The 23,942-nt window shown below is 33.0% G+C and overlaps 1 protein-coding gene across 2 annotated transcripts in view; it reads left to right on the top strand.

Annotated features, from left to right (window-relative positions):
- Positions 1-23,942, top strand: part of PSME4 (proteasome activator subunit 4) — a 92,437-nt gene that overhangs the window by 50,451 nt on the left and 18,044 nt on the right. For both annotated transcript variants that reach the window (XM_077134221.1, XM_077134220.1), the window contains 19 exons: positions 4,553-4,608; positions 5,241-5,297; positions 5,494-5,549; positions 5,642-5,740; positions 7,224-7,286; positions 7,436-7,531; positions 8,548-8,679; positions 10,776-10,985; positions 12,116-12,252; positions 13,141-13,194; positions 13,501-13,630; positions 14,155-14,236; positions 17,809-17,962; positions 18,509-18,578; positions 19,597-19,722; positions 19,968-20,120; positions 21,927-22,031; positions 22,760-22,851; positions 23,594-23,725. In XM_077134221.1, the coding sequence (XP_076990336.1) occupies positions 4,553-4,608; positions 5,241-5,297; positions 5,494-5,549; positions 5,642-5,740; positions 7,224-7,286; positions 7,436-7,531; positions 8,548-8,679; positions 10,776-10,985; positions 12,116-12,252; positions 13,141-13,194; positions 13,501-13,630; positions 14,155-14,236; positions 17,809-17,962; positions 18,509-18,578; positions 19,597-19,722; positions 19,968-20,120; positions 21,927-22,031; positions 22,760-22,851; positions 23,594-23,725 (2,004 nt within the window). The remainder of the gene's footprint in view (positions 1-4,552; positions 4,609-5,240; positions 5,298-5,493; positions 5,550-5,641; positions 5,741-7,223; positions 7,287-7,435; positions 7,532-8,547; positions 8,680-10,775; positions 10,986-12,115; positions 12,253-13,140; positions 13,195-13,500; positions 13,631-14,154; positions 14,237-17,808; positions 17,963-18,508; positions 18,579-19,596; positions 19,723-19,967; positions 20,121-21,926; positions 22,032-22,759; positions 22,852-23,593; positions 23,726-23,942) is intronic.

The raw sequence follows: 23,942 nt of genomic DNA, 5'->3' as shown, positions 1-23,942 counted from the left end.
GTACTGAATGTAGAAACCAATTTTCTGTGCTATATTAATAGAAACTGACGAAAAGTAAAACATTCCGATGAGTTGATTCTCTTAAGTATAAACTTAATGGTGTCTACACTGTTGGCCTTAAGAAATGCAGTGTTACTGTGATAGATGATTTTTTATATAAATCTTACTGTTTCAAAGAATGAGTAAGATAAGGCCCTTGGGGGTAATTAAGGGAAAAATTTTTTAGTAGAGTAAAACTTAAAATAATTTGAATTTTTAACAGCTTTGGCAGGTACCGCAGGTTGGCGAATTAATTTTATAGAATGATTTAAAATAGAACCTCTCTACTTTCCTCTTGGAACTTCCAGTGTAAGAGAAATATTGGTGGTATAGATTATCCTCATAGTTCTGCTTTTATAGATGTGGAAGCTGTTTCATGTCTTTCCAGGATCACAAAGGAATTTTGGACACTTGCCTTCTTGATACTGAAATTGTTATTAATTTCTCCCTTTGCAACCCACTTCCTATAATCTCTTATGTCAAACCAGCTATTACAGAATACAAAAAATTAACATTAAAAAAAACAGGGTTACTCAAAGTAGAGGAGTCATTTTTCATCTCAAATATTTATTTTGTGCTCCCTTTACTCTGATAGATCTGGTAAATCATTCTTAGGATCGCAGCTTTTACTAGGTTTTTACTAAAAAAAACGTGCTTAAGGTCTAAGAGTGAGACCATTTCATTGATATGTGAAAGGATGTATTGCTATGCAATGAGGGGCAGGGCTAGCTAACCTCTCTTGGCACCTCCAGGAAACTACCCAGCTCTGCTGGGGGAGCTGCACACAGAAAAGGAAACAGTTACTACTCCACGGTGAGTAACCCTGTTTTCTCCTTATTTCACCTAACGCCTGTTTTCATTGATGTTTGAAAGCTTGCGTGTCATACCTGGAAATAGCTTCTAGGCTCAGAGTTCATTTTAAATCTAGCAGTATGTAAGATTTCTCTGTACTTCCTTATTCAATAAGAGCCACCCTTTCATTTGTGTTCATAGCTAATAATGATGCCTAGGATTGAATTGAATAATAGAACACAGGAACAGACCAATTGTCTCTTGTGTAAAGCTTTTAACCCTGAAGAAGAGAAAAGTCTTCTTCCTGCCTTGGTTTTATTCCTTTTGTTTGTGCTTTTATTTGGGAAGGAAGGGATTACTGGGGAGAGTTGAATGCTCTTTCACTATACTCACTAATAATTTTATATTTATTGCTTGCAGTTGTTTCATGACAATTCATCTAGCCTTGTTTACATATTGATTTGTATTTTTTTTTTGTTTAGTCATTTCTCCCCCTTTCACCATCTTTTCTTTTCTACCAGTGAGTTTCATTCTCAGTTAATTCTAATGAATATTGCCATCTAGTGGTGCAAATGCCATAGTTGTGGAAAACTTCCAAAATCTATTAATAGCACAAATATTTTAGATGTTTTGTTATTAATTAGTTGTCTTGGTACTATGTAGATTTTATAAAGCTCATTTTACTTTATTCTTATTGTATAGAAGGAATTGTTTATAATGTTTCTTAGAAGTTGTTTTTCAGTTTTATTTAGTTTTTGAGGTCAAATGATATATTACTAACTGTAGAATGGAGCAGTGAATAAGTAAGTGAATTTCTCTTTGTGGGGATAAAGGGTAGAGTAGGAAATGGTATATGATTTAAATTATAGATATAGCTTACAGCTTTTAAAAAGAGCATTGGACTGTTAAGTGTTGACAACATTTTAAGTCTATTCAGCTAAGATTATGTATTTCATTAAAAATTCCAATAGCAGTTATAAATATGAATGTGCAATCTGGGTCCATATAGACCTATAGTGTGGTAACAAAGAGATAGGTCATTAAGTCTTACTTGGAGAATGGACAGAGATTTCTTTTTGAAACTCTTCTAAAGCTTAGGTTTACTTAGTATAAATAGTAATTTACACTTGCTGAGAAATATTTAGTGTAAAACATGTAAATCCAATAGGGATTTAATTAATTTGTTGTAGATAAGAAATCAAATTAAAATGGAATCTTAACATAAAAGGAACTTGTGGTGAGTAAGAAGAAATATGTTAATGCTGAAATATATCAAACCAGATACCCTCTATACATCTTTTTTTTTTAGTATGCTATGCAGTAGGGGTCACATTTCATTCTTTTACATGCGAATATTCCGGTTTTGTTTTGTTTCGTCTTTTGAGTGCATGGGCGAGGAGTTGAATCAGGTCTCCCACGTGGCAGGTGAGAATTAAACTACCCCTGCACTCCCTTCTATATGCTTTTTTTTTTTTGGTATACTGTATGGTGGGAACATTTCATTGTTTTTCCATGTGACTATCTTGTTATGACAGCATCAGTTTTTGAAGTTTTTTGGGGGTAGGGGGGTAGGGAGGAGTGCATTGGCCGGGAGTCGAACCCGGATCTCCCATGTGGCAGGCGAGAATTCTACCACTGAACTACCCTTGCCCTCCTCCATACGTTTTTGAGATATGGAAAATAAATGTTTTAGTTCAGATTTTTAAAATATAGTAAAAGCTAAGCCAATTTTATTCAAATATATTTTAAAATTCTGTGCAGGTTGCTTTTTTTTTTAAAAATAGTAGTGCTAACAATTTTTTTTAAATAGTAGTGCTAACAATTTCATCATATTTACTTGTATTTAAAAATTAATGTCAGAACTCTTATGAACCTGTTTTCAGATTTGATTGCAGTGAGATTGGAGTGTTACTAGAGCCAGAAGTGCATGCAACAGAAACATTTCATGTCCCCAACTGATAGTCTTTTTTTTGACATTGGTGGGTTTTGATATAGCAAGAAAAATGTGAAGAATAATTTACCACAGAGATTTTTTTTGTATTTGTAAGAGCAATGCTATGTTATTAGAATTCATATCTGAAATTATTTCAAAATTGAAAATTTTAAAAAATCATATTTGAGTCAGTATTATATGGAACTAGATATGTGTTAGGTAAGGTGCAATTGTATTCCTGTATTAGAAAACAGATATCCATAGCAGTAGCTGGGAGGCATGTTTTCTAATGTAACTGAGGCTCCTGAAATCACTTCTCCATTTGAGTATGTGAATAGGGGAAAGGGCTTGTTAGTGTTTGAACATGGACTTTTTGTTTTTGGTGTGAAATTTAACTTCATTAGACATACTGGACTTCCTTGAGTCTATTGTAAAGAAATCTCATCTTATTTTTACTAATTGAATTCTAGATGTATTTGTGTATATATTTCAACCATATACAGTTTAAAAGGATAGTCCTCTAAAATTCTTTGTTTGCAAACTATTACTCAAGGTTGAAGCTTTATGTTACAAAAGCCAAATCTTTAAGAAAATTAGAAGTTGAATTTTAAAGTCTCTGAAAAAGCAAATTGGCACTATGTACTATAAAATATTGATGACCTTTGAAATAAGTTTGTAAGAATGAAACTATTGCTTGTTTATACTCTGTAGATTTGGTCTTGAAACTTGAAAAAATATTGTTCCTTTCATAGACATTGGGATGTGGCAAGAGACATAGTTACATAATAGACAATTTAGTGATCATGTTATTACCTATTATTTAGATAAATCCCAAGTCTTTTAACTGTGAAATATTAAGACAGAGATAAACGATTTAATTCAACTATTTTTCTGTATACAGAATAAATGGGAATATATTGAATTTAAAATAGTGTTTTCTTCATTACAAGTGCTGTGCAGTTAATAACTGATGAATAATCAAATTTTATTTTATTACTAATTAGTCTTGTATTTGATATGCTTATTACCCAATATTTTTTTGACTCTTGTGCCTGTGTTCCTCCTTTTAGACAGTATCATCATCACTTTCTTTTTAAAAAGTTGTTGAATTTGAATCTCATACCTTGAAATAAAATGTTGAAAATCGAAGTATACTTTTCACTGACGTAAAAGTGACTTTAACCATTTAATGAGCTTAACTAGCTGGGTCAGGTTCTGGTTACATAATTTGTGTAAGTTCTTTATTAGGAAATGCAATGTTTTTACCTTTCTTCAAAACATTTTCCAAGGAGTGGCATTATTGCAGGTTTTAGGAGATATCACTTTGGCTGGTTTTAAGAGGATGAGAAATAATAATGTAAAAAGTCTGTCTGCTTTATATGCTTCCATAAAATTTGAGTGAGTTGTCAGTATCTAGTTTTAGTTACCATTATTATATCCTTATAAAACTGACTTTTCTTTGCATACGTGTTTATCATTACATTTAAGCTTTTATATCTGAATGTTGAGTATTACTATTATGTACATTTTTTAGGTTAATTTTTCCCCTGAAATCATTGAAATTTGTTAACATTTTCTTTACTGAAGATGAATAATATTGTTCTTATTGAAACAGCATTAATCTTCAGAAGGGTAGAGTAAAGAATTAAAGTTTTGAAAATGGGAAATCTGTGATTGTTCAAAGAGCATCATCTTTGTTTTGATTTAAACATTCCAGCAATGACCCTTTTCCTATAATCCTTTTTATTGGTATTATTAATAAATATAAGTGCTCTTGTTTTTATACAGGGTACCAAGTATGGTGTCCTTGGAAGAGACAAAGTTGTATACTGGACTTGAATATGGTAAGTGAATATAATCTAAGTAAAATCTATGTGGAATAATTTTTGTCAGTTTTTCTACAATAGTTAAAATGGAGTTGTTTTCTAAATCTTTTTATTTATCCAATAATACTGTTTAGTGTCTTCACTGTATTGATGATATCCTTTTAATCCAGGTAAACTGAGGCTGAATGTCATGTGTGTTCTCCTTTTTTCTCAGCATAAACACATCTTGAGGGTCATACGCCTTATCCTTCATCTGACAGCCCTATATTAGGAATTTCTGCCCCTTAGAATCAATGTTTTTTGTGTGACCTTGAATCTCATCTTCCTAAGATGCTAAGTAGCTAATAACCTAACCTCTGGTACTTCCCCTCCCATAAAATAGGAGAAAGATTAGTTTATCTCTCCCTCCCTCCCTTGCCTGACACCCTCCCAGCCCCCTGCCCCATGCTGCCCAATAGAGTTTTATAAGTAGGAGTTGTGATGTGGTTTTAGAAATTTTCCTGTATCATCCTTAGCCACTAATCAAGCTGTGATAAAGCCTGACTCATTTGGTTTTTTGCTGGATGCTCCATCCCTTCTTGATATAAATTTCAATAGTCTGAGGTTCATTCATTGTGTCTAAAATACCTTCTCCCTTTTTTTAAAAATAGACCTATCCAGAGAGAATCACCGAGAATCAATTGCTAGGGTCGTAAGGAAACTCCTTAGTAAGTACATATATACTTTTAAATTATTTTTATTAATAAGTAGTAGGAATTTTATTCTGAAGCATATATGCTTTTTAACTGTCAATATTTTGATTATATGAAACAGCAGGCAGGTTGTTTTTTCATTAACTAATGGAAATCGGAATTCTTATAGTAATTGAAAATATTTTTATTAAAATCCTTTCTCTTCTCTTAGACCACATACTTGATAATTCAGAAGATGATACCAAATCATTGTTTCTTATCATAAAGGTACAATTGTCATTTAATGGTTGCAAAATTTTTATATGAATGGGTTTAACTTGATGACTTGTAAATAAAACTTACAATTTCTTTGATGTCAGATTATTGGAGACCTTTTGCAATTTCAAGGATCTCACAAGCATGAATTTGACTCCCGGTGGAAAAGCTTTAACCTAGTAAAGAAATCAATGGAAAATCGGGTCAGTATTTTCACCTGAAAGCTCCTGAATTAATTTTTTAAAAGAAGGTGTATAATATTCATATAACTACCCGATTTGAAGATTGTTCAGCACACACAGTTTCCCTATAAGTAAAGGTAGTAGATTTTTAAATATTATATAAAGGCTAGAGGCATCATGGTAAATTATAAAGAATCCTAGAAAAAATATATATTCTTTTTACAAACTTTAGGTTATTTCTTCTTAGCCACTTTGCTTGGTAAGTGTCTGAACTCTCAGTGGAAATTTGGATTATGATAACTGGATACATTCATGGGCAGTGGTGTGCAGGCTACCTTGTAAGAAGTTGAAGGATTAAAAGGTAGAGGGAATTGTCCACAGACATGAAGTCAAAGCATTACACTTTCTGTAAATTGGAGAAAATTGTATCTTGGGTTACATTTATACTACAAACTAGTTATACTACAAGTTAGTACAAGCGTCTCTGGGAGCACAGAAGAAAGAGTCCCTATATTCCTTGGAGATGGTCACAGCAGTGTTCTTCCATAGAAAGCTGTTGTTGAAATTGAGTCTAAAAAGTTTGTATGAGTTAGTTGTTTAGTCCAGGAATGCTGGGGTTTTTAGACAGAGAGAATGGCATGTAAAAAGGCCATTAAAAACATGCTATACTGTACAGGAACAGTGGCTGTAGGAAAAGGTGGTAGGAGCTAAACTGGGTTGTTTATAGTTTTGTTTGCCATAAGAAATTGCCTCAGTATTATATTCAGCAGGCTATAAGATATTAAAGGTTCTTAAGTAAGATCTGATTTCAGTATTGCAAAGATTATTTGGACAGTATTGAAAAGTGTCTCCCACCAGTATGAAAAAGAAGTATGTGGAGATTGCCTCTGGAAGCAGGGAAGGTAATTAAGCTGTTATAGTCCAGATAGAAAACCCAGCCTGAATCAAGCTTTGGAGTGGAGGTAAAGAGATATTCTCAAAAAGGTGAAATTGTAAGGACTTGATGACTAATTAGATAAAAAGGTATGAAAGAGAAGCAATAGTTGAATCCAGGTATCTGCATTTGGTGTTTAGGTGGAAGATTATAGGTAGGAAAGAAAATCTTCAAAGATAATTTTTAGAAAAATAAAAAATAATGTGTTCTGGAATAAATATTATGGAATTATACTGAAAGGCTGTTCATGCAGAAAATGTAAGAGTCAAGCAGTTTTCTTAGTCAACTGTTTTTGTACCTTTAGAATTGGACTTAATGAAGAACGTTTCCTTTGCTCTACCATGCATGGATCCATTTTTAAAGTGTGTGTTGAATAGGCCATTTAGGGGTCATATCTACTATTAGCCATAAAATAAACTGAAGTGATGTATTTTAATTTAAGCCTGAGGGTTTGGAATGAATGAAATACCACTATTACCACCCTGTTCACCATGGGCCTTTTTTGGAGTAAGTTCTCATTAAGGTTGAATTTAGGGGAAATCTTGAGATGTTTGCTACTTTGTTTTCCAGCTCCATGGGAAAAAACAACATATCAGAGCATTACTGATTGACAGAGTAATGTTGCAACATGAGGTAATTAAATAACTTTTCCAACCATGTTTACTTTTAAAATGCCGCCTGTCTAGATGACTGTTTAATTCTTTGCATTCTTATTTTCATAATTTAATGAATTTTTGGTAAAAACTTTAAAGATTTGATATTATATTGTTTTGTTTTCTTAGCTAAGAACACTAACTGTTGAGGGTTGTGAATACAAAAAAATACATCAAGATATGATCAGAGATCTTCTTCGTTTATCTACAAGTTCATATAGTCAGGTAAGGCTTTTCCAACTCACCCGAAATATATATCCCCATTTTAACAAGAAAGATTAAATAATTTACCCTCCTAGTTCACACAGCTAGGAACTAAAAAAACCAAAAACTAGAAGCTTGGACCTCCTTAACTTGTACTGACAGAGAAACACCATTTAAATTGCAAATGTAGACAAGCTAATTTTGCTAATTTTTAAAATAATGTTTATTTTTACAATTTGTTATAGCTTTTTAGTTTAGTTTTTTTTTTTCATTTAAAGTTTAATAGTCCTAGTATGATGTTGTTGCTGCTTAATTAAATGAAATTTTCAAAGACCAGTTTATGAAGGCCATATAATTTGTCATAGACATTATGCTTGGGTTTTAGGAATTGTAAATTGTGGGTCCATCATTTAAGGTAGCATAAGACCAAGAGATTATCTCCAAGCACAGGGAACTGGAAAAAGTAAGAGAATTGGGTATAACCAGTTATTCTGTCTTTATAAAATGATTTTAATTAGATAGTTTGTATATCAGAGATTCAGTCTGAAATAATATTTAAAGGATGTGCAGTGTGCACTTTTATAATATTCAGTTACTGTCTATTGAATCTTTTGTTTGAGTTCACGATACCTGGGGCTGTACATAAGGTGTGCTTTGAAAGGTTAAGTTGTTCCCTGATTTTTTTTTTTTATTTTAATTTCCTTATGAAAAGTCTTTGATTTTCCTCATGTGGACAAAAGAGAAAATCTGTCTCTTCTCACCAAGAGTAACTCAGAATAAAGAAGCTAATGTTAATAGTCTGCTGAATGAATGTATATTCATTCCATCCAATCTCTGCTTTATCAAAAATGTTTGAGTTAATGTAATCTAAATCATGAATGTGATTTTCCTTTTGAAGTAAAGATAATCAGTTACTCAGTTTTGTTAGGGATGTGTTTTGATATATTTTTGTGTTAGAGAAAAAATGAATATCACTTTGTTTTTGATAGTTCATGAACTACCATTTAATAGTGCTTTGTTAATAATACTTTCTTTAGGTCAGAAATAAGGCTCAGCAAGCATTTTTTGCTGCCCTGGGAGCATATAACTTCTGTTGCAGAGATATCATTCCCTTGGTTTTGGAGTTCTTGCGGCCCGATAGAAAAGATGTCACACAACAGCAGTTCAAGGTATAGGGTTCTGTTTTGTTGCGTTCTGAAAAATTTCAAATATACAGAAAAGTTGAAAGAATTATGCACTTGTGTATCTACCACTCAGATTCTACACTTAACATTTTGCAATATTAGCTTTGTCATGTATGTATCTGTTCATTCATCTATCTTGTATTTTGATGTATTTCAAAATGATTTGAAGGTTTACAGTCTGCTTTTGTTTTTGGGTTTTTTTTTTCGTTTTTTTTTTTTTTTCATGGGCAGGCACTGGGAATTGAACCCAGGTCTCCGGCATGGCAAGTGAGAATTTGCCACTGAGCCACCATCGCACCTCCTTACAGTATTTTTTTCTTCCTAATTATTTACTTATTTACTTGTTTGTGATCACTATGATAATGGAGATGATTATAGATAATTATAGGATGCTATTCTGAGAGTAATGGGGAGTCTTATTGGTCTGGGGAGTTTGGGCAGACTTCCTTGAGAAAAAAAGTTGCTTGAGCTGAGCAGCTTGGCCTTATGGGATAGGGGGATTAGAGACAAAAAGCTTAGAGTAGAGTGATGAGCACAAAGGAAGGGCTTAGGCAGGAAGGGACATTTTAAGTTTGACTGAATGGAAGCTGTGTGTGGTTAGAGCAGAGAGAGAAGGAAATGACCCAAGATAAGGCAAATACTATATCCCAGAGGGATGCAATAGAATATAGGTAAGAGATAATAATTGCTTATATCATCAGGTGGAGAGAAGTGGATTGAATGAGAGTTACTTAGGAGGGAAAATTAATAAGACAGTGAATGGATATGAGGAACTGAAAAAAATTATCAAGTTTCTGAATTTCACAACTAGTTGTTGACATCTCAGAGAGAAAAAACAGGGAGAATAGAATTAATTTGTTTGAATAAGTTTGATGTAAAATAATGCCTGTAAACTAAGAGAGAATATCAAGTCAGCAGTTAGATATCTAAGTTTGGAACTTAAAGAATTCATTTGAGTCTATACTGATATGTTGAGTCTATGTTAGTGTCCATATTGATACATTGAGTTAAGATGAGCATACAACACATTCCTTGAAGTTGGTTTCTAAGACAGAGGTCAGCATACTGTAGCCTAGCTTCCTGCTTTTGGAGATAGTTTTATTGAACGCTGCTACATTCATTCTTTTATGTATTGCTCTAAAGCTGCTTTCATTCTACAGCTGCAGAGATGAGTTGTAACAGACCATGTGGCCAACTCTTTGGGACTTTACAGGAGGTGTTTGCCAATCCTTAGTGTACCTATATCATTCAAGAGTGTTTTAGAAGTTCTAACTCATTGGTTTGTTAGGTCTTTGACATTGTTGAAAACTGTTTAAAATGGACAAAATCTGAGAGGTCAAGTAAGATCAAAATTGAAAAATGTCCATCAGGTCAGTAAAATTGAGGCTCTCATGGAGAATGTGCAGAAGGGAATGGGAGTACAGTAAGAAGTAAGAAGCTAGCTTATAAGTGAGCTAGTGAGTGTTCTGGAAGTAACAAAATGTTTTGGTAGTAGTAACTCTTTTTTACGAACATGGAGGGTTGCACCTGACTGTTATCAAAATCATTTTGATGAATTGGACTTTTCCAAGAGCGAGAAGTTCACAGTATAATTAAAATAACCTTGTTTTTATATACTTAGGAAAATATTTAGCAGCCAGATGTAATTTATTTCATAAATTTATTTATTTCATAATTAATAATAAGTAATTTCATAAATTACTTTATGCATTATACCCTAAAATGCTAAGAGTGGATCATTCCATGACCTTTATGAATAAGTAATTCTAGTAGAAGAGAATTGGAATAGAAGCTACAGTCTTAGAAACATCTTCACATATCTGTAATAGCTTATTACTAGCCATTCTTTGAGCAAACCGTCTAATAACAACTTTCCTCTAGAGAAAATATTAGTGGATACCACTTAATTGTCAGATTCAAGTTTCTGAAAGTAACATGTTAAACATGTGAACTGGCTTTACTAACCCATATTAAGCATTTAAGTAATCAGTGTTTAGTAAGTTCAAAAACATCATGTAGGTGAGTTGGCTGCAACTGAATGATGTCACTTATTCTCTCATATAAATCTCTTTTTCTTTCAGGGTGCCTTGTATTGTCTCCTCGGAAATCACAGTGGTGTATGCTTGGCAAATCTTCATGATTGGGACTGTATTGTACAGACTTGGCCAGCAATTGTTTCTTCAGGACTTAGCAAAGCAATGTCCTTGGAAAAGCCATCAATAGTGAGGCTATTTGATGATCTTGCAGAAAAAATTCATAGGCAATATGAAACAATTGGATTGGACTTCACAGTAAGAAAAACCATTTTTTCATTTAAACTTTGGTTGAAATACTGCCTTTTTATAAAATGGCTTTTATTTTTCTTTTTTCAGTAATAATATCCTTGGCATTTGATTCTACCGTTAAAAAAAAAAGCATCTGTTTTCAGTTTCCATTTTTCCCTTTTAGTTACTTTACAGTAGACAACAAGACGGAATAGCAATTTGGAACATGCCCAAGAGAGCTAGGTTGGTTTCTACCAAGAGGCCACAAAGGGTTATTCCACTGTTGCATTTACTATTTTTTCAGATTTGCCTTTGACTTCATTTTTTAAAGAGTTGATTATATTTTAAGAGGTTACTAATATTAGCCAAAGTCACAAAAGATTGACAACTGAGTATATATTTTATAGTGAAAAAAATTAATATCAGAATAATTTGGCTAAAGAAAAAGTTAAAAATGTCAAGATCAGTGGTGCTCAAATGGACAGATGTAGCAGATCATCTAAGTCCTTTCAAATGTATATTTATACATCTCAGAATATGGGGTTAGGTAAAGGAAGGGTGAGCATGGTTGAATCTTCCTCATCCCTCTAGAGTGATTATTTATGCTTGACATCTCCTTTAGTTTAAAAATTACTGGTCTAAATATTATTATTTTTAAAATAAAAACACAGTCTTGCTATTTACAACTCTCATTAGATTATGCTTTTTTTTTGTTTTAAAATTAAGATATAATTCATGTTCCATAAAATGACTCTTTTAACATGTACAGTTATATGTATATATATTCATAATAGTATACCCACAAGGTTGTGCAACCATGACCACTTTAATTTCAGAATATTTTCATCACTCCAAAAAGAAACCCCATATTGATTAGAAGTCACTGCCCATTCCCTCTTTCCCAACTCATCCCTCTCCATGCTGTCATCCACTCCTCATCCCTACCCCTACCCCCCATTCTCTGGAAACCATTAATCTAATTTCTATCTGTACAGATTGGTCAATTCTGGACATTTTATGTAGATGGATGGAATCATACATATAAAGTTGCCTTTAGTGTCTACTTTTTTTCACTTAGCATATACTTTTCAAAGTTTGTCCATGTTCTAGCATGTTACAGTACTTCATTCCTTTTTATGGTCTTCTCTTTTTGATAGATTCCAAAATCTTGTGTTGCTATAGCAGAATTACTTCAGCAATCCAAAAATCCTTCTGTCAACCAGTTATTACTTAGCCCAGAAGAGATTAAAGAAGGACTTAAACGCCAGCAAGAAAAGAATGCTGATGCCCTAAGGTAATTGCCAAATGGTCTGCTAAGATAGATAACATTGCAGATAATGGATTTTAAGTTCTCTAAAATATAGTTGCACCATAAGTACTTAAATGACTTTTACATATTGATTACTTTAAAAATACAAAAGTTCATTTATATTATAAAGATACTTAATTTTTACTTTTAACTCTGGAAGTATAAAACATCATCTTAAAAACAAAGTTGTTTATTTATATCTTTTTCTCAGTGTGATTTCTCTTTGATTTTTTTTAGATAGCGCTGTTTCAGAGCTAACTTAATTGATATACAGATCAATTATTAAATCCTAAATTCAAATTCAACGCATGTATCTCTTCCTGGCTCTTTAGTAATTACTCTTTGATTAAATGTATAATTTGCTATTAGGATATTAATAAACTGTTTTTGGATTCTTTGAAGCAAAGTATTTCAGTGATAACATTAAAGCAGGAGCCTCTCTGACTTGATTTTGACTTTGTCTTACAATTAATATATGAGTATGCCTACTTACTTTTTCTAAAATGTTTATAAAAGCAATAAACTCATCGTAGTGTACCCTATGTATTTCAGATCCATAGAATACTATACAGATTAGACCACTCCTAACTAATTGATTACTTACAGATTTACTTTTGAATGTACACTCAGGAACAGATGAGTTGGTAAACGTACCTAGACTTTTCTTTATTTTCTCTCTGCCCTTTATATTCTTTTCCAAGCATCTCTGTTCATCCATCTGCTTTCACTCTGGCTTATTTCTCACCATGCACTTTAACAGTCTCAAGTAGGGGAAGAATGAATTTTGCCAGAATTTGAATTGTGTTATTTAATGTTCATCTTAATGGTCATATTAAGACAACATCTCAGCTGAATTTTTTTTTTTTTTTTAAGGAACTATGAAAATCTGGTAGATACTTTGCTAGATGGTGTGGAGCAAAGGAATCTGTAAGTGCAAATTTACTTGTTAAATTTTCAAAGCATTCATCTTAAACACTTTAGGCATTTTCTACATTGAAGGATATGAATGGCCTGTGTCACACAAAAAATTGGAGTCTAATTCCTGAATTTAGACGACTACAAGGGAAAGATGTGCAGGGGAATGTTTGGGAGTAAGAGCAATGTTCAATATACCTATTTTACTTTTTGAGAAACCTAAAACTAACATGTTTCAAATATAGCATTTTTTTAAAAAGTGGTTTCATGAGTGATATGTTTTGTGATTCTCTCCCCTTCTCCCCCTTTCTTTTTAAGGCCCTGGAAATTTGAACATATAGGCATTGGGCTTCTGTCTCTACTCTTGAGAGATGACCGAGTGTTACCTCTTCGTGCCATACAGTTTTTTGTTGAGAATCTTAACCATGATGCAATCGTAGTTCGAAAGGTAGATTCTTTATTTCAGCTACAATTTTGGATTTGAGAATTCTCACCTCACCTGAAGTCTTTAAATACTAAATAAGCTTATAGAGTAATTCAGAAAGATTGACTTTGAAAAATGAGTCGCAAGCGTTACAGGAGGGAAAGAAATCTGAATATACAATTTTTGTTTTTTTTTCCACTCAGAAATTTAGAGGTGAGATTTGTTCAGTGACCCCTGGTGCCTTAGAGAAAGACTTAAAAGAAGAGGTCTTTAAACTGAGATTTGAAGAATGAGCAAGTATTGATTTAACAATTAAAGAATCAAAGGTTTCTAGCCAATAGGCTAATTATAATTATCATGAGTGAAAGTTCAAGAGTAAGAACTACAAATGACTCATTCCAAATCAAATTTATGCCACCATATGTTCAATGGGAAAGTTATTTCTGTTTTGAAATAAACACATTCCAGCTTCTGCTTTGAGTAAAGCAGGCAACCATTTAAGAGGTTTTAAAATTTTGGTATATATACCTTACTTGTTTCTTTTCTAGATGGCTATCTCAGCTGTTGCTGGTATTCTCAAGCAGTTAAAAAGAACTCACAAAAAGTTGACTATCAACCCTTATGAAATCAGTAAGTTCTAACAAAAGTAATTAATAATGCTTTTCAGTAAACTCAGAAAATTTCTTGATTTGAAATGTGTGAAGTATAATTCTTGCTTTCAAATATTGTTTTGCTGATATTAATACCAAATATGAAGCAATATTATGAAGGGAAACCGATTTAATGAAAGCTAGTATTAAAAAGTATTCACAAATAGGTTGGCTCTGTATCTGCATAACACGTGTACATTTTGTAATTCAGGGCAAACATGTCATCACTTTACATTATTTGTCTTACCCACTAAGCAGCTTACACTAATTATTTATCAAACTCTTTCAAAAACTTAAAATACCGTTATTAGGTATCTATCTGGATGGTGGGATTATGGGCAAAGTGGATTTACTTCCTTATACCTTAGTGTGTTATCAGAATTCTCTGAATTTTACCTGTTACCAGAAAATAATAATAATTTGATCTTGAGTAAAAAGAATGTTTTTATTACATTTGCTACCAAAGTTTTCATCTCTGATAACTTATTTGACTATCTGCTTTTAGCTCTTACTCTGTGAAGAGAGATATAGTCATGCACCACCATCTTTATTTTGCATCACTATAAAACAGTAGTAAGTGTGGGAATGGCTTTGTTTATCATACTCTCTGTTACTAATCTTCACTTTATCTTTACTTGAAACACCTGTTTACATTTCCAATATTAGAAGAATAATATTATTTTTAATATTTATATATTAAATATTTTGTAAGGTATGCCTATGGCAAGCATATATAATTAAAAAAATGGCAGCTTGCGTCAAGCTGCATATCTTGGTGTAGAATGAATAACTGAAGTGTATAGAAGTTTGTATTATGAGTTATATTTAAAATTGTTTTTTTTTAAAAATAGCAGAAAAATTATTTCAATAAATATTTATTCTTGAAAAAAAATCTTGATGGCATAGCAGTGAAGTTAAGAATCCCGAGTTCTTGTTCACTCCATCTCATCTCCCATGAATAACCACCTGTTCTAGTTTGCTAGCTGCCGGAATGCAATATACCAGAAACAGAATGGCCTTTAAAAGGGAGAACTTAATGAGTTGCTAGTTTATAGTTCTAAGGCCGAGAAAATGTCCCGATTAAAACAAGTCTATAGAAATGTCCAATCTAAGACATCCATCCAGGGAAAGATACCTTGGTTCAAGAAGGCCGATGAAGTTCAGTTTCTTTCTCAATTGAGAAGGCACATGGCGAACACAGTCAGGGCTTCTCTCTCAGCTGGAAGGGCACATGGCGAACACGGCGTCATCTGCTAGCTTTCTCTCCTGGCTTCCGGTTTCGTGAAGCTCCCCGGGAGGCGTTTTCCTTCTTCATCTCCAAGGGTCACTGGCTGGTGGAATCTCTGCTTCATGGTGCTGCAGCATTCTCTGCTCTCTCTGAATCTCTCATTCTCCAAAGTATTTCCTCTTTTATAGAACTCTAATAAACCAATCAAGATCCAGCCAAATGGGTGGAGACATGTCGTCCCCTAATCCAGTTTATCCTCTCTTGACTAAATCACATCATCCAGGGAGATGATCTCATTACAGTTTCAAACATCCAGTATTGAATAGAGATTATTCTACCTTTATAAACTGGGATTTAGATCAAAACATGTCTTTTCTTACGGGGCATACTTTCAAATCAGCACACCACCATTACTAGTTTCATGTTTAATTGTTTCTCTAGTCCCCTATAGATGGACAGTGTGGGTCAGCAGTGATCATCACTGTAGAACTTTTTAGCTGATAATGTTGCTTATATGATAGGTGAAAAATAATATCCTGGTTTAACTTGTATTTCTTTATGATGTAATTGTTACACATTTTTGGTCTGTATTGTTGGATTGCAAGGACTTTTCCTATGGTCATATGCATTTTTTTGCCCTATTTATAAGAAAAGGAATAACTTATGTAGCAAAAAATAAACGTTTTCCTTTGAAATTTCTTGATTTCAAATTATGCTTATTTAGAAAAGTCCCCCCCCCAACGCCCCACACCCCAATATGTAAGAAAATTCACTCACCTTTTCCTTTAGTGTCTTTATTGTTAAGTTACATGCAAATTTCTGTCCTACACTTAGTACCTAGATCTTATTTTCTGACACCAAGGCTGGTGGGAAAGCCTGAAACATTTTGTGCCAGAAAGTAAGGAAGTTCTCCCCATGTTAGAGGATATAGGAACAAGCTTGAAAGGGCTCCCCACTAACCATATTCAGGACAATTTGAGTATCAAAATAAATAAGATAATAGATTATAACTCGTATAATAAAATAATAATTCAAAAGCCACTCCATATTGATATAAATAAACAGAAACAAATGGGAGAGAAGGGAAAGTGGGTTTTCTGTTTTGTTTTTACAGTAGAGTGGCAGCTAACAAATATAAAAGGAATGATGGAATTAGAAAATTGCCATTTGAAAAACACCATAATAATTATTGTTTCAGATAAGATTCATCAGTAATCCTAAAACAAGAAGGTAATAGTTTGATGAGAAACATGGTGCTTAAATAGTCCCCAAAATATATTTTAATAAAATACTAATTACAGAAGGGAAAATAATAACTTTGTAGTGGAGGAAACTGACAGGATACCACATTAACCAAGTGATCAAAGATAGCATAACCAGGAATTGCATGATGATGAGAGAAATCAACATCATATACTTCCTGATAGGATGCACTGGGTAGAGCCCAATATCACTTCCCTGATTTCCTGCCAAAAGTGAATAAGCTGAATTTAATCATGAATTTACATCAGTCAGACCCAAAGCTGAGGAATAGTAAAAGGCCTAAATTCTTCCATAATGTCAGGGTTATGGAAGCAAAAGACCAAGGAACTATTCTAGATGAAAGGATACTAAAGAGACTTGGTGGCCAAATGCAGTGTGTGATTCTAGAATGAATCATAGGCCAGGAAAAATACTTCTATTTTTTTCTTTGGCTATAAAAGGGCATTAGTTAGATAAATGACAAATCTGAATAAGGTCTCTTAATAAGATAATAGTACTATATTATTTTGAGATTTTTGGTTATTTAAAAGAATGTGCTTGTTATAGAAATACAGTAAAATATTTGGTGTTAAGGGACATTGTCTACATTATGTCTCCAACTTATACCCAGATAGTTTGGAAATAGTTGTGTGTGTGCATAGGAAGAGAGAATAATAAAATACTTGTGGTAAAATCTTAAAGTTGGGTATTTGAATGAAGGATATGTGGGAATTCTTTTTGCTGTTTTCACAAATTTACTGTAAGTGAAATTATTTCAAGACTAGAACTATTTTTAAAAAGTCAGTCCTTCTGGAATTAATGTTGGTGAAAAGAATGAAGTAAGGGTATAGTTTGATCTCCTTTCCTCATAAATAACTACCTCAATACCATTTGGATAATCCATCTTTTACCCTCTGATTTGAAATGATCCCTTAATTGCTTATAGGTCTTAAGGATTTTTGCCTTGAAAGAATTTGAATGGTCTGGTTATAAAAACGAAGTACAGTAGTAGTATTGGCTAAAAGTTGAGAATAAATATTACATTGATGTGTTTAAATTAATATGATTTCTCCTTTTCTTAGGTGGATATCCTAAACCTACCCAAATTCTTGCTGGTGATAGGCCTGATAACCATTGGATGCATTACAATAGCAAAAGTATACCAAGATCGAAAAAAGAATGGGAGTCAAGTTGTTTTGTGGAAAAAACCCACTGGGGATATTACACCTGGCCACAGTAAGTTGTAACTTACTGTGTATTTTATTATTAAACAGCCTATCTTTCATATAAATTTTTTTTTTAATCATCTTTGAATTTGTGGGGGAGTCCAGCAGCAACTTGAGGCAACTAGATTGTACTCTTCCACCCAAGATACACATACGAACTTTTTTCCTCTTCTATTTTCTTCCGTTATTCTATTATTCCTGCAGGTTCTGTCTCATTCCTGCCTCTTCCTTGTCTTTCCACTGGAACCCTGACCCTGCTTTAATCCCACCATTACCAGAGCTAAAGAAGTTAATAGCTGCTCTAAATCATATTCCTACTTATTAATAATACACATTCTTAAATAAGCCAGAAAAATACTCATTTGTCTTCAATAATGTGTCATTAGTATACAATGATCTGATAGATTTCAAGTTCAAGACTGTTACTGATATATTCAATACCCTCAAACTTAAGCATCTAGACTTTATTAAGAATTCCTTCTAATGCTTTCCATTTGTGAACCTCGTAATATTTTTTTTCTATGCTTATTTCAAATAAAAACTCCTAACTATATAGGAATATGGTTGTTTATGCTGGTGTGGAAGAGCAGCCTAAGCTTGGCAGAAGCAGGGAGGATATGACAGAGGTAAGCATTCCATTTTTACAATGTATAAATACTCATTCAAATATACCTTACTTCTGGCCACTGATTGATTTTCAGGTCTAGTATATCTAATGTTGCTTTCACATTACTGCCCACTTAGCCCTTGCTTCGGTACTGCTTTATGTAGTTACCTGCTTGTTTCTTGTTTCAGTTCTGTCTGCTACAAGCTTCTTGAAGACAAAGATAATGACTGGTTTTCAGGGTTTTTTTGTTGTACATAAATAATGGGTACTCAATAAATAGATTTTTGTAGATTTCAGTTTAAAATTCTTTGGTCTTCATAGAAGGTATTTCTTCCATTACTTTTAAGGCTTTTAAGTATATGTCTTTCTCAAAGAAGTTAATGTTATTTTAGCTTTTAGTTTCTGATCGTGAACAAAGTTTATCTTTTAATTTCTGGTGCTCTGTAGATATGGAAATGATTTGTTGGGGTTTGGTTTACAGCTAGGAGGATCTTTCTAAATTGCACACAAAAGGCCAGAGTAACATGAATTTTTCAATTAAAAACAAACAGTGTGGTTTTTAATTAATAGCATGAGAAATGGGAACTGCACTGAAGGAAAACTTAAGCTATTCTTATGGATTAAGCATTTTTAGGAGGAAAAATGACTTTGTTTCTAGAAAGCCTTATCACCTCTATGAAAACTGAAAATTCTTTAGAGCAAAAATATTCAGCCCATCACCAAGTATTAAGGTTTTATTACTGTAGGTGCACGGGTAGTTCATTTAAGAATTCTCACCGGCCATGCAGGAGACCCGGGTTTTATTCCCAGCCCATGGACTTCCTCCCCCATCCACAAAAACAAAAAACACATTGTGAACAAAATTCCCTATGATAAACGTATCACATGTCTGCCTCTGTGTATGCGTATGTGTAGCTATAAAAATGTATTTATGTTGGGAGACACATTAAAAAAACTTTTCTAATTTTAATTTTTTCAGAATCATGTTTTAAAATAGATTTTAAGCCCTGAATGTTCTTTTTTTTTTAACTTTATAGGCAGAACAGATTATATTTGATCATTTTTCTGATCCTAAGTTTGTTGAACAGTTAATTAATTATCTATCTTTAGAAGACAGAAAAGGAAAAGATAAATTTAATCCCCGACGCTTTTGCCTCTTTAAGGTAACTATATGATTTATATATCTTCTTCAGAAAGCTTGTTTCATTGGTTTCATTTTAATATGAAATGTAAAGTGAAAGTGTTTTTACCATTTTAACTTAGACATATTTAAAGCAGCCATGTTCTAACAGGGACATTTGAGATTTTATACACAGCAGTAGTATAAAAAATAATTACAAGCATATTCTAATTATAGTTGAGATGATAGTCATTTTAGTACTGAAGAATTTTCTCTTTGTGTTTATAGGGTGTATTTAGGAATTTCGATGATGCCTTTCTGCCAGTTCTGAAGCCCCATTTAGAGCGTCTGGTTGCAGATTCACATGAAAGCACCCAGCGATGTGTTGCAGAAATTATAGCTGGTTTAATCAGAGGTTCTAAGCATTGGACGTTTGAAAAGGTGATGTATCTATACACCACTTTCCTTGTTAAAGTTACGTCACAGTATCCATTTATACACTAATGCCTAACACATTAGATACTGACTCTTAAAATATGAAGCACTCGGTTCCATGACATTTGCCAAATATGTATAAACTGCTTTTGGCCCATGGGGAACATTCACTGTTTTGAAAGCCAGTGTTGGGGGTGGGGGTCAACAGGATAGTTCATATTTTTTAAAAATTCCTTTTTTTTCTTTAATTGGGAAGATCATGAAATACTGTTCCCACATTATGGTGCTGCAAGCAGTTGCCTCCTGTGCTGCACATGAGCCTCTGCTTCACTAGGGCACTCTTCAGTTCTCTTTAGGCCCTTCCTTTCTCTTAGCCTCTTTACTCATCTGCATCATTCATCTGGTAGGATGAGGCAGTTTGAATTTGATGCCTCCTTTTTCTTTTTTACTATACCTCTTAATTATTAGATTTAGTTTTCACACACCTGCTCTAAAATTAGCCTGCTTACAAAATGTACTACACTGCAAATAACCTGGTAATATGTTAGCAGGGCCTGAGTAGAAGGCATTTCTTTAAAGAGAAGACTCAGAGATACTGTTTTTGTCTTTACTTAATTTTGTATACTTTTAGGAGGATTGTATAACCCTTTTAATATATTAATTTAATTCACATATTTAAATCATTTATTAATAAGCAATATTGCCTTTTACCTGCTCACATTTCATGAAACAATTTTATTCAAACATTTCACATATATCCTTCTCATCTTCACTCTGTCATTGTCATTGTAAAGCCCTTTTCAAGTTACCTGTTTTCCAGAACATACTCCTTTACTGGTTAGTTGTTTAAAATACAGCTTTTTAAAAAATTACTGCCTGGGGGTACCCCTGGAAATTTTATTCCCAACTTCTCCCACCTTTGTCCTATATAGATTCTTTTGAGGAAAGAAACCAGAGCACAGGCACCAGTTTGGAACTTGTTAGAAACACAGGATATTATCAGATCCCATGCAATTGATGAGTCACTATCTGTATTTTAACAAGATCACAAAGTAATTTCTATTCTCATTAAAATATAAGATGCATATGCATAAGTATTTTCAAGTCTGACATCTAAACACTTTTTCAAAGGTGATTTGTAATTTGAGACTTGAAATTCTGATATTATGCCTTAAGCTAATTACTAAATTGTATTAAAATGTCATTGCCTTCTATTTTAGGATTCAGTCAAGTGACCGCAATAGGCAGCAAAACTTAAAATTGATTGAGATTTTCAGTTTCAGTTTCAGTCCAGTGTACTATGTCATTCAAAACTTTAGAAAGAGAACTTCTCAGAAGTATGAATTATTGGGGTGCGCTAAGAAATCATTCGAATGAAGCGTGTGCATGCATGTGTGTTTCCAGGAAGAGACTTTGGAAGAAAAGATGTTATGAGTGTGATTATGTTTTGTTTTTTTTTTTAACAGTTTATTCATGTACCATACAATCCATCCAAATGTATGATCAATGGCTCTTGGTATAATTGTTGTTGTGCATTCATCACCACAGTCAATTTGAGAACATTTTCATGGCTCCAAAAAGAAACATTTCGTATTCTTTATATCCCGTTATTGACTTTTAGCATTGGCATGGTACCTTTGTTAGAATCGATGAGCAAATATTATAGTGCAATTGTTAATTATAGTCCATAGTTTGCATTGTTTGTGTTTTTTATCAATACCACCCTGTTATTAACACTTTATTACAGAGTGTTGTACAGTGATGTACATTTTGAGTGCCATTAACTTTGCCCATTAATTTTGTTTTGAGCAGGTGGAGAAACTTTGGGAACTCTTGTGCCCTCTACTTAGAACAGCATTGTCTAACATTACAGTAGAAACTTACAACGACTGGGGAACTTGTATAGCAACATCATGTGTAAGTTCTTCTGCATTTTTCTTTGAATGTTCTTGTATTCAAAGATTTACATACCCTCTCTTGAAATGGGTAAAATTTCATTATAATTTTTGAATCTCTAAATTTTGTTCATGGGTTTGTCATCTTACATAATTGGAGAAGGTTCTGTTCTACACATCCTTAAGTGATAGCTTTAAATGGTTGTTGTATCTTCTCTGCTGTGGTGATTCATTTTTTTTTTTTTAAATGATAGGTCAAATCATTTATCTGGAAATGTAACCTAGATTTAGTAAAAGCGAGATGATGAGAGGGTATAGATAGCATATCTTTTTTTTTTTTTTTATTACTTTTTTATTGTATAGTATAACATACATACAAAGCAAAGAAATAAAAGCAATAGTTTTCAGAGCACTCTTAAACAGGTAATTACAGGACAGATTCCAGAGTTTGTCATAGGCTACCAGACCATCCTCTCAGATTTTTCCTTCTAGCTGCTCCATAATATGGGAGGTAGATGTCATTTCTAACATCAGATATGTCCTTTGTTTTTTTGTACTTTGGTTTAAAGACCAGCTATGTAGCTAACAGTTTTCTTTCTGTTAACATTTCTACGATGTGTTAAGATATTTGACTCTCCTATTGGCTTTAGTTTTATTTTTTCCCCTCTTTATTTAAATTGTGTTATTTTTAGTATTTCTAAATAAGAGTATTGTAGTTCTGTTCAATTTTACTTTATATTTTAATCACAGGAAAGCAGAGATCCCCGGAAGCTTCATTGGCTTTTTGAGTTGCTGTTGGAGTCCCCATTAAGTGGTGAAGGAGGATCCTTCGTAGATGCATGGTAAACAAAAAGAAAACCTATAAGGTTAACGCAAAGATATTTTGCCTTAACATGTCTAAATGGAGTGAATTGTCTGCACTCCTAATGGCTAGATGAAGTAACTAATTCTGGGAGATATAAACAATTCAGTTCAGTATAATATATGCTACTAAGTAAAGTTATTTCTCAATTGGAAACAAGCAGGAAAAATAGGCAACCCTAGCAGTCAAACCTAAGTTAAATTTAGTGTTCTATGCTATCAAATTTTTTCTCAAGATTGCTTTTTTAGTACCATGATGATAGTGATTTATCACTTTTTTTCCCCATTTTTTCTCTTATATAGTAAGAAAGAACAAATAAAGAAAATAAACCTTTTAAGAAGTGTACTTGGTGGGTATAAGGAGTTGGATAAAGTTAGTGGACAATAGAAAGAAATCCACATAATCCTGTTAACTAGAAGCAAAAGTATCTTTTTTTTTTAAGAATAAGTGTTTTGTTATAATTAGTGAGAAAATGGAATTCTGATGTTTAGATACTAACTAAAATTAGTATCTAAATAACTGTTTTTAAGTCAGTGTTTCTTTTGATTATTGTGTAGTAGAGGGGATAAAATGAAAATACAAACAATGTGGTGTAGAAAAAATAAAACTTGAAAACTTTATTAGTTGAAAAAATAAAAAAAAGTTAAATGAAATACAGGTATTATTAATCTATCTTATGGCAGAAAGAGCTCTAACACAATACTGCTGTGCTTTAATTTTAGTCGACTTTATGTACTACAAGGTGGCCTTGCCCAGCAAGAATGGAGAGTACCTGAATTATTGCACAGACTACTGAAATACTTGGAACCCAAACTCACACAGGTTTACAAAAATGTCAGGGAAAGAATAGGGAGGTAGGTATTATTCTTTCTGTAGTGTGAAACACTTCTTGAGTTCTTTTTTAAAAGTTAATCTCTAACAGAGTAAAAAAAAGTTAGTATCTAACAGAATGTATGCTGGTTATGTTGCCATTGAGGTTTTTTGTTTGTTTTGTTTTGTTTTTTTGCATGGTCAGGCACCGGGAATCGAACCCGGGTCTCCAGCATGGCAGGCGAGAACTCTGCCGCTAAG

The sequence above is a fragment of the Tamandua tetradactyla genome, chromosome 17 (genome assembly GCF_023851605.1).
Source record: "Tamandua tetradactyla isolate mTamTet1 chromosome 17, mTamTet1.pri, whole genome shotgun sequence".
Lineage (NCBI taxonomy): Eukaryota > Metazoa > Chordata > Mammalia > Pilosa > Myrmecophagidae > Tamandua > Tamandua tetradactyla.
The sequence above is the reverse complement of the archived record's forward strand: the minus strand, read 5'-3'. Positions and strand labels throughout refer to the sequence as shown.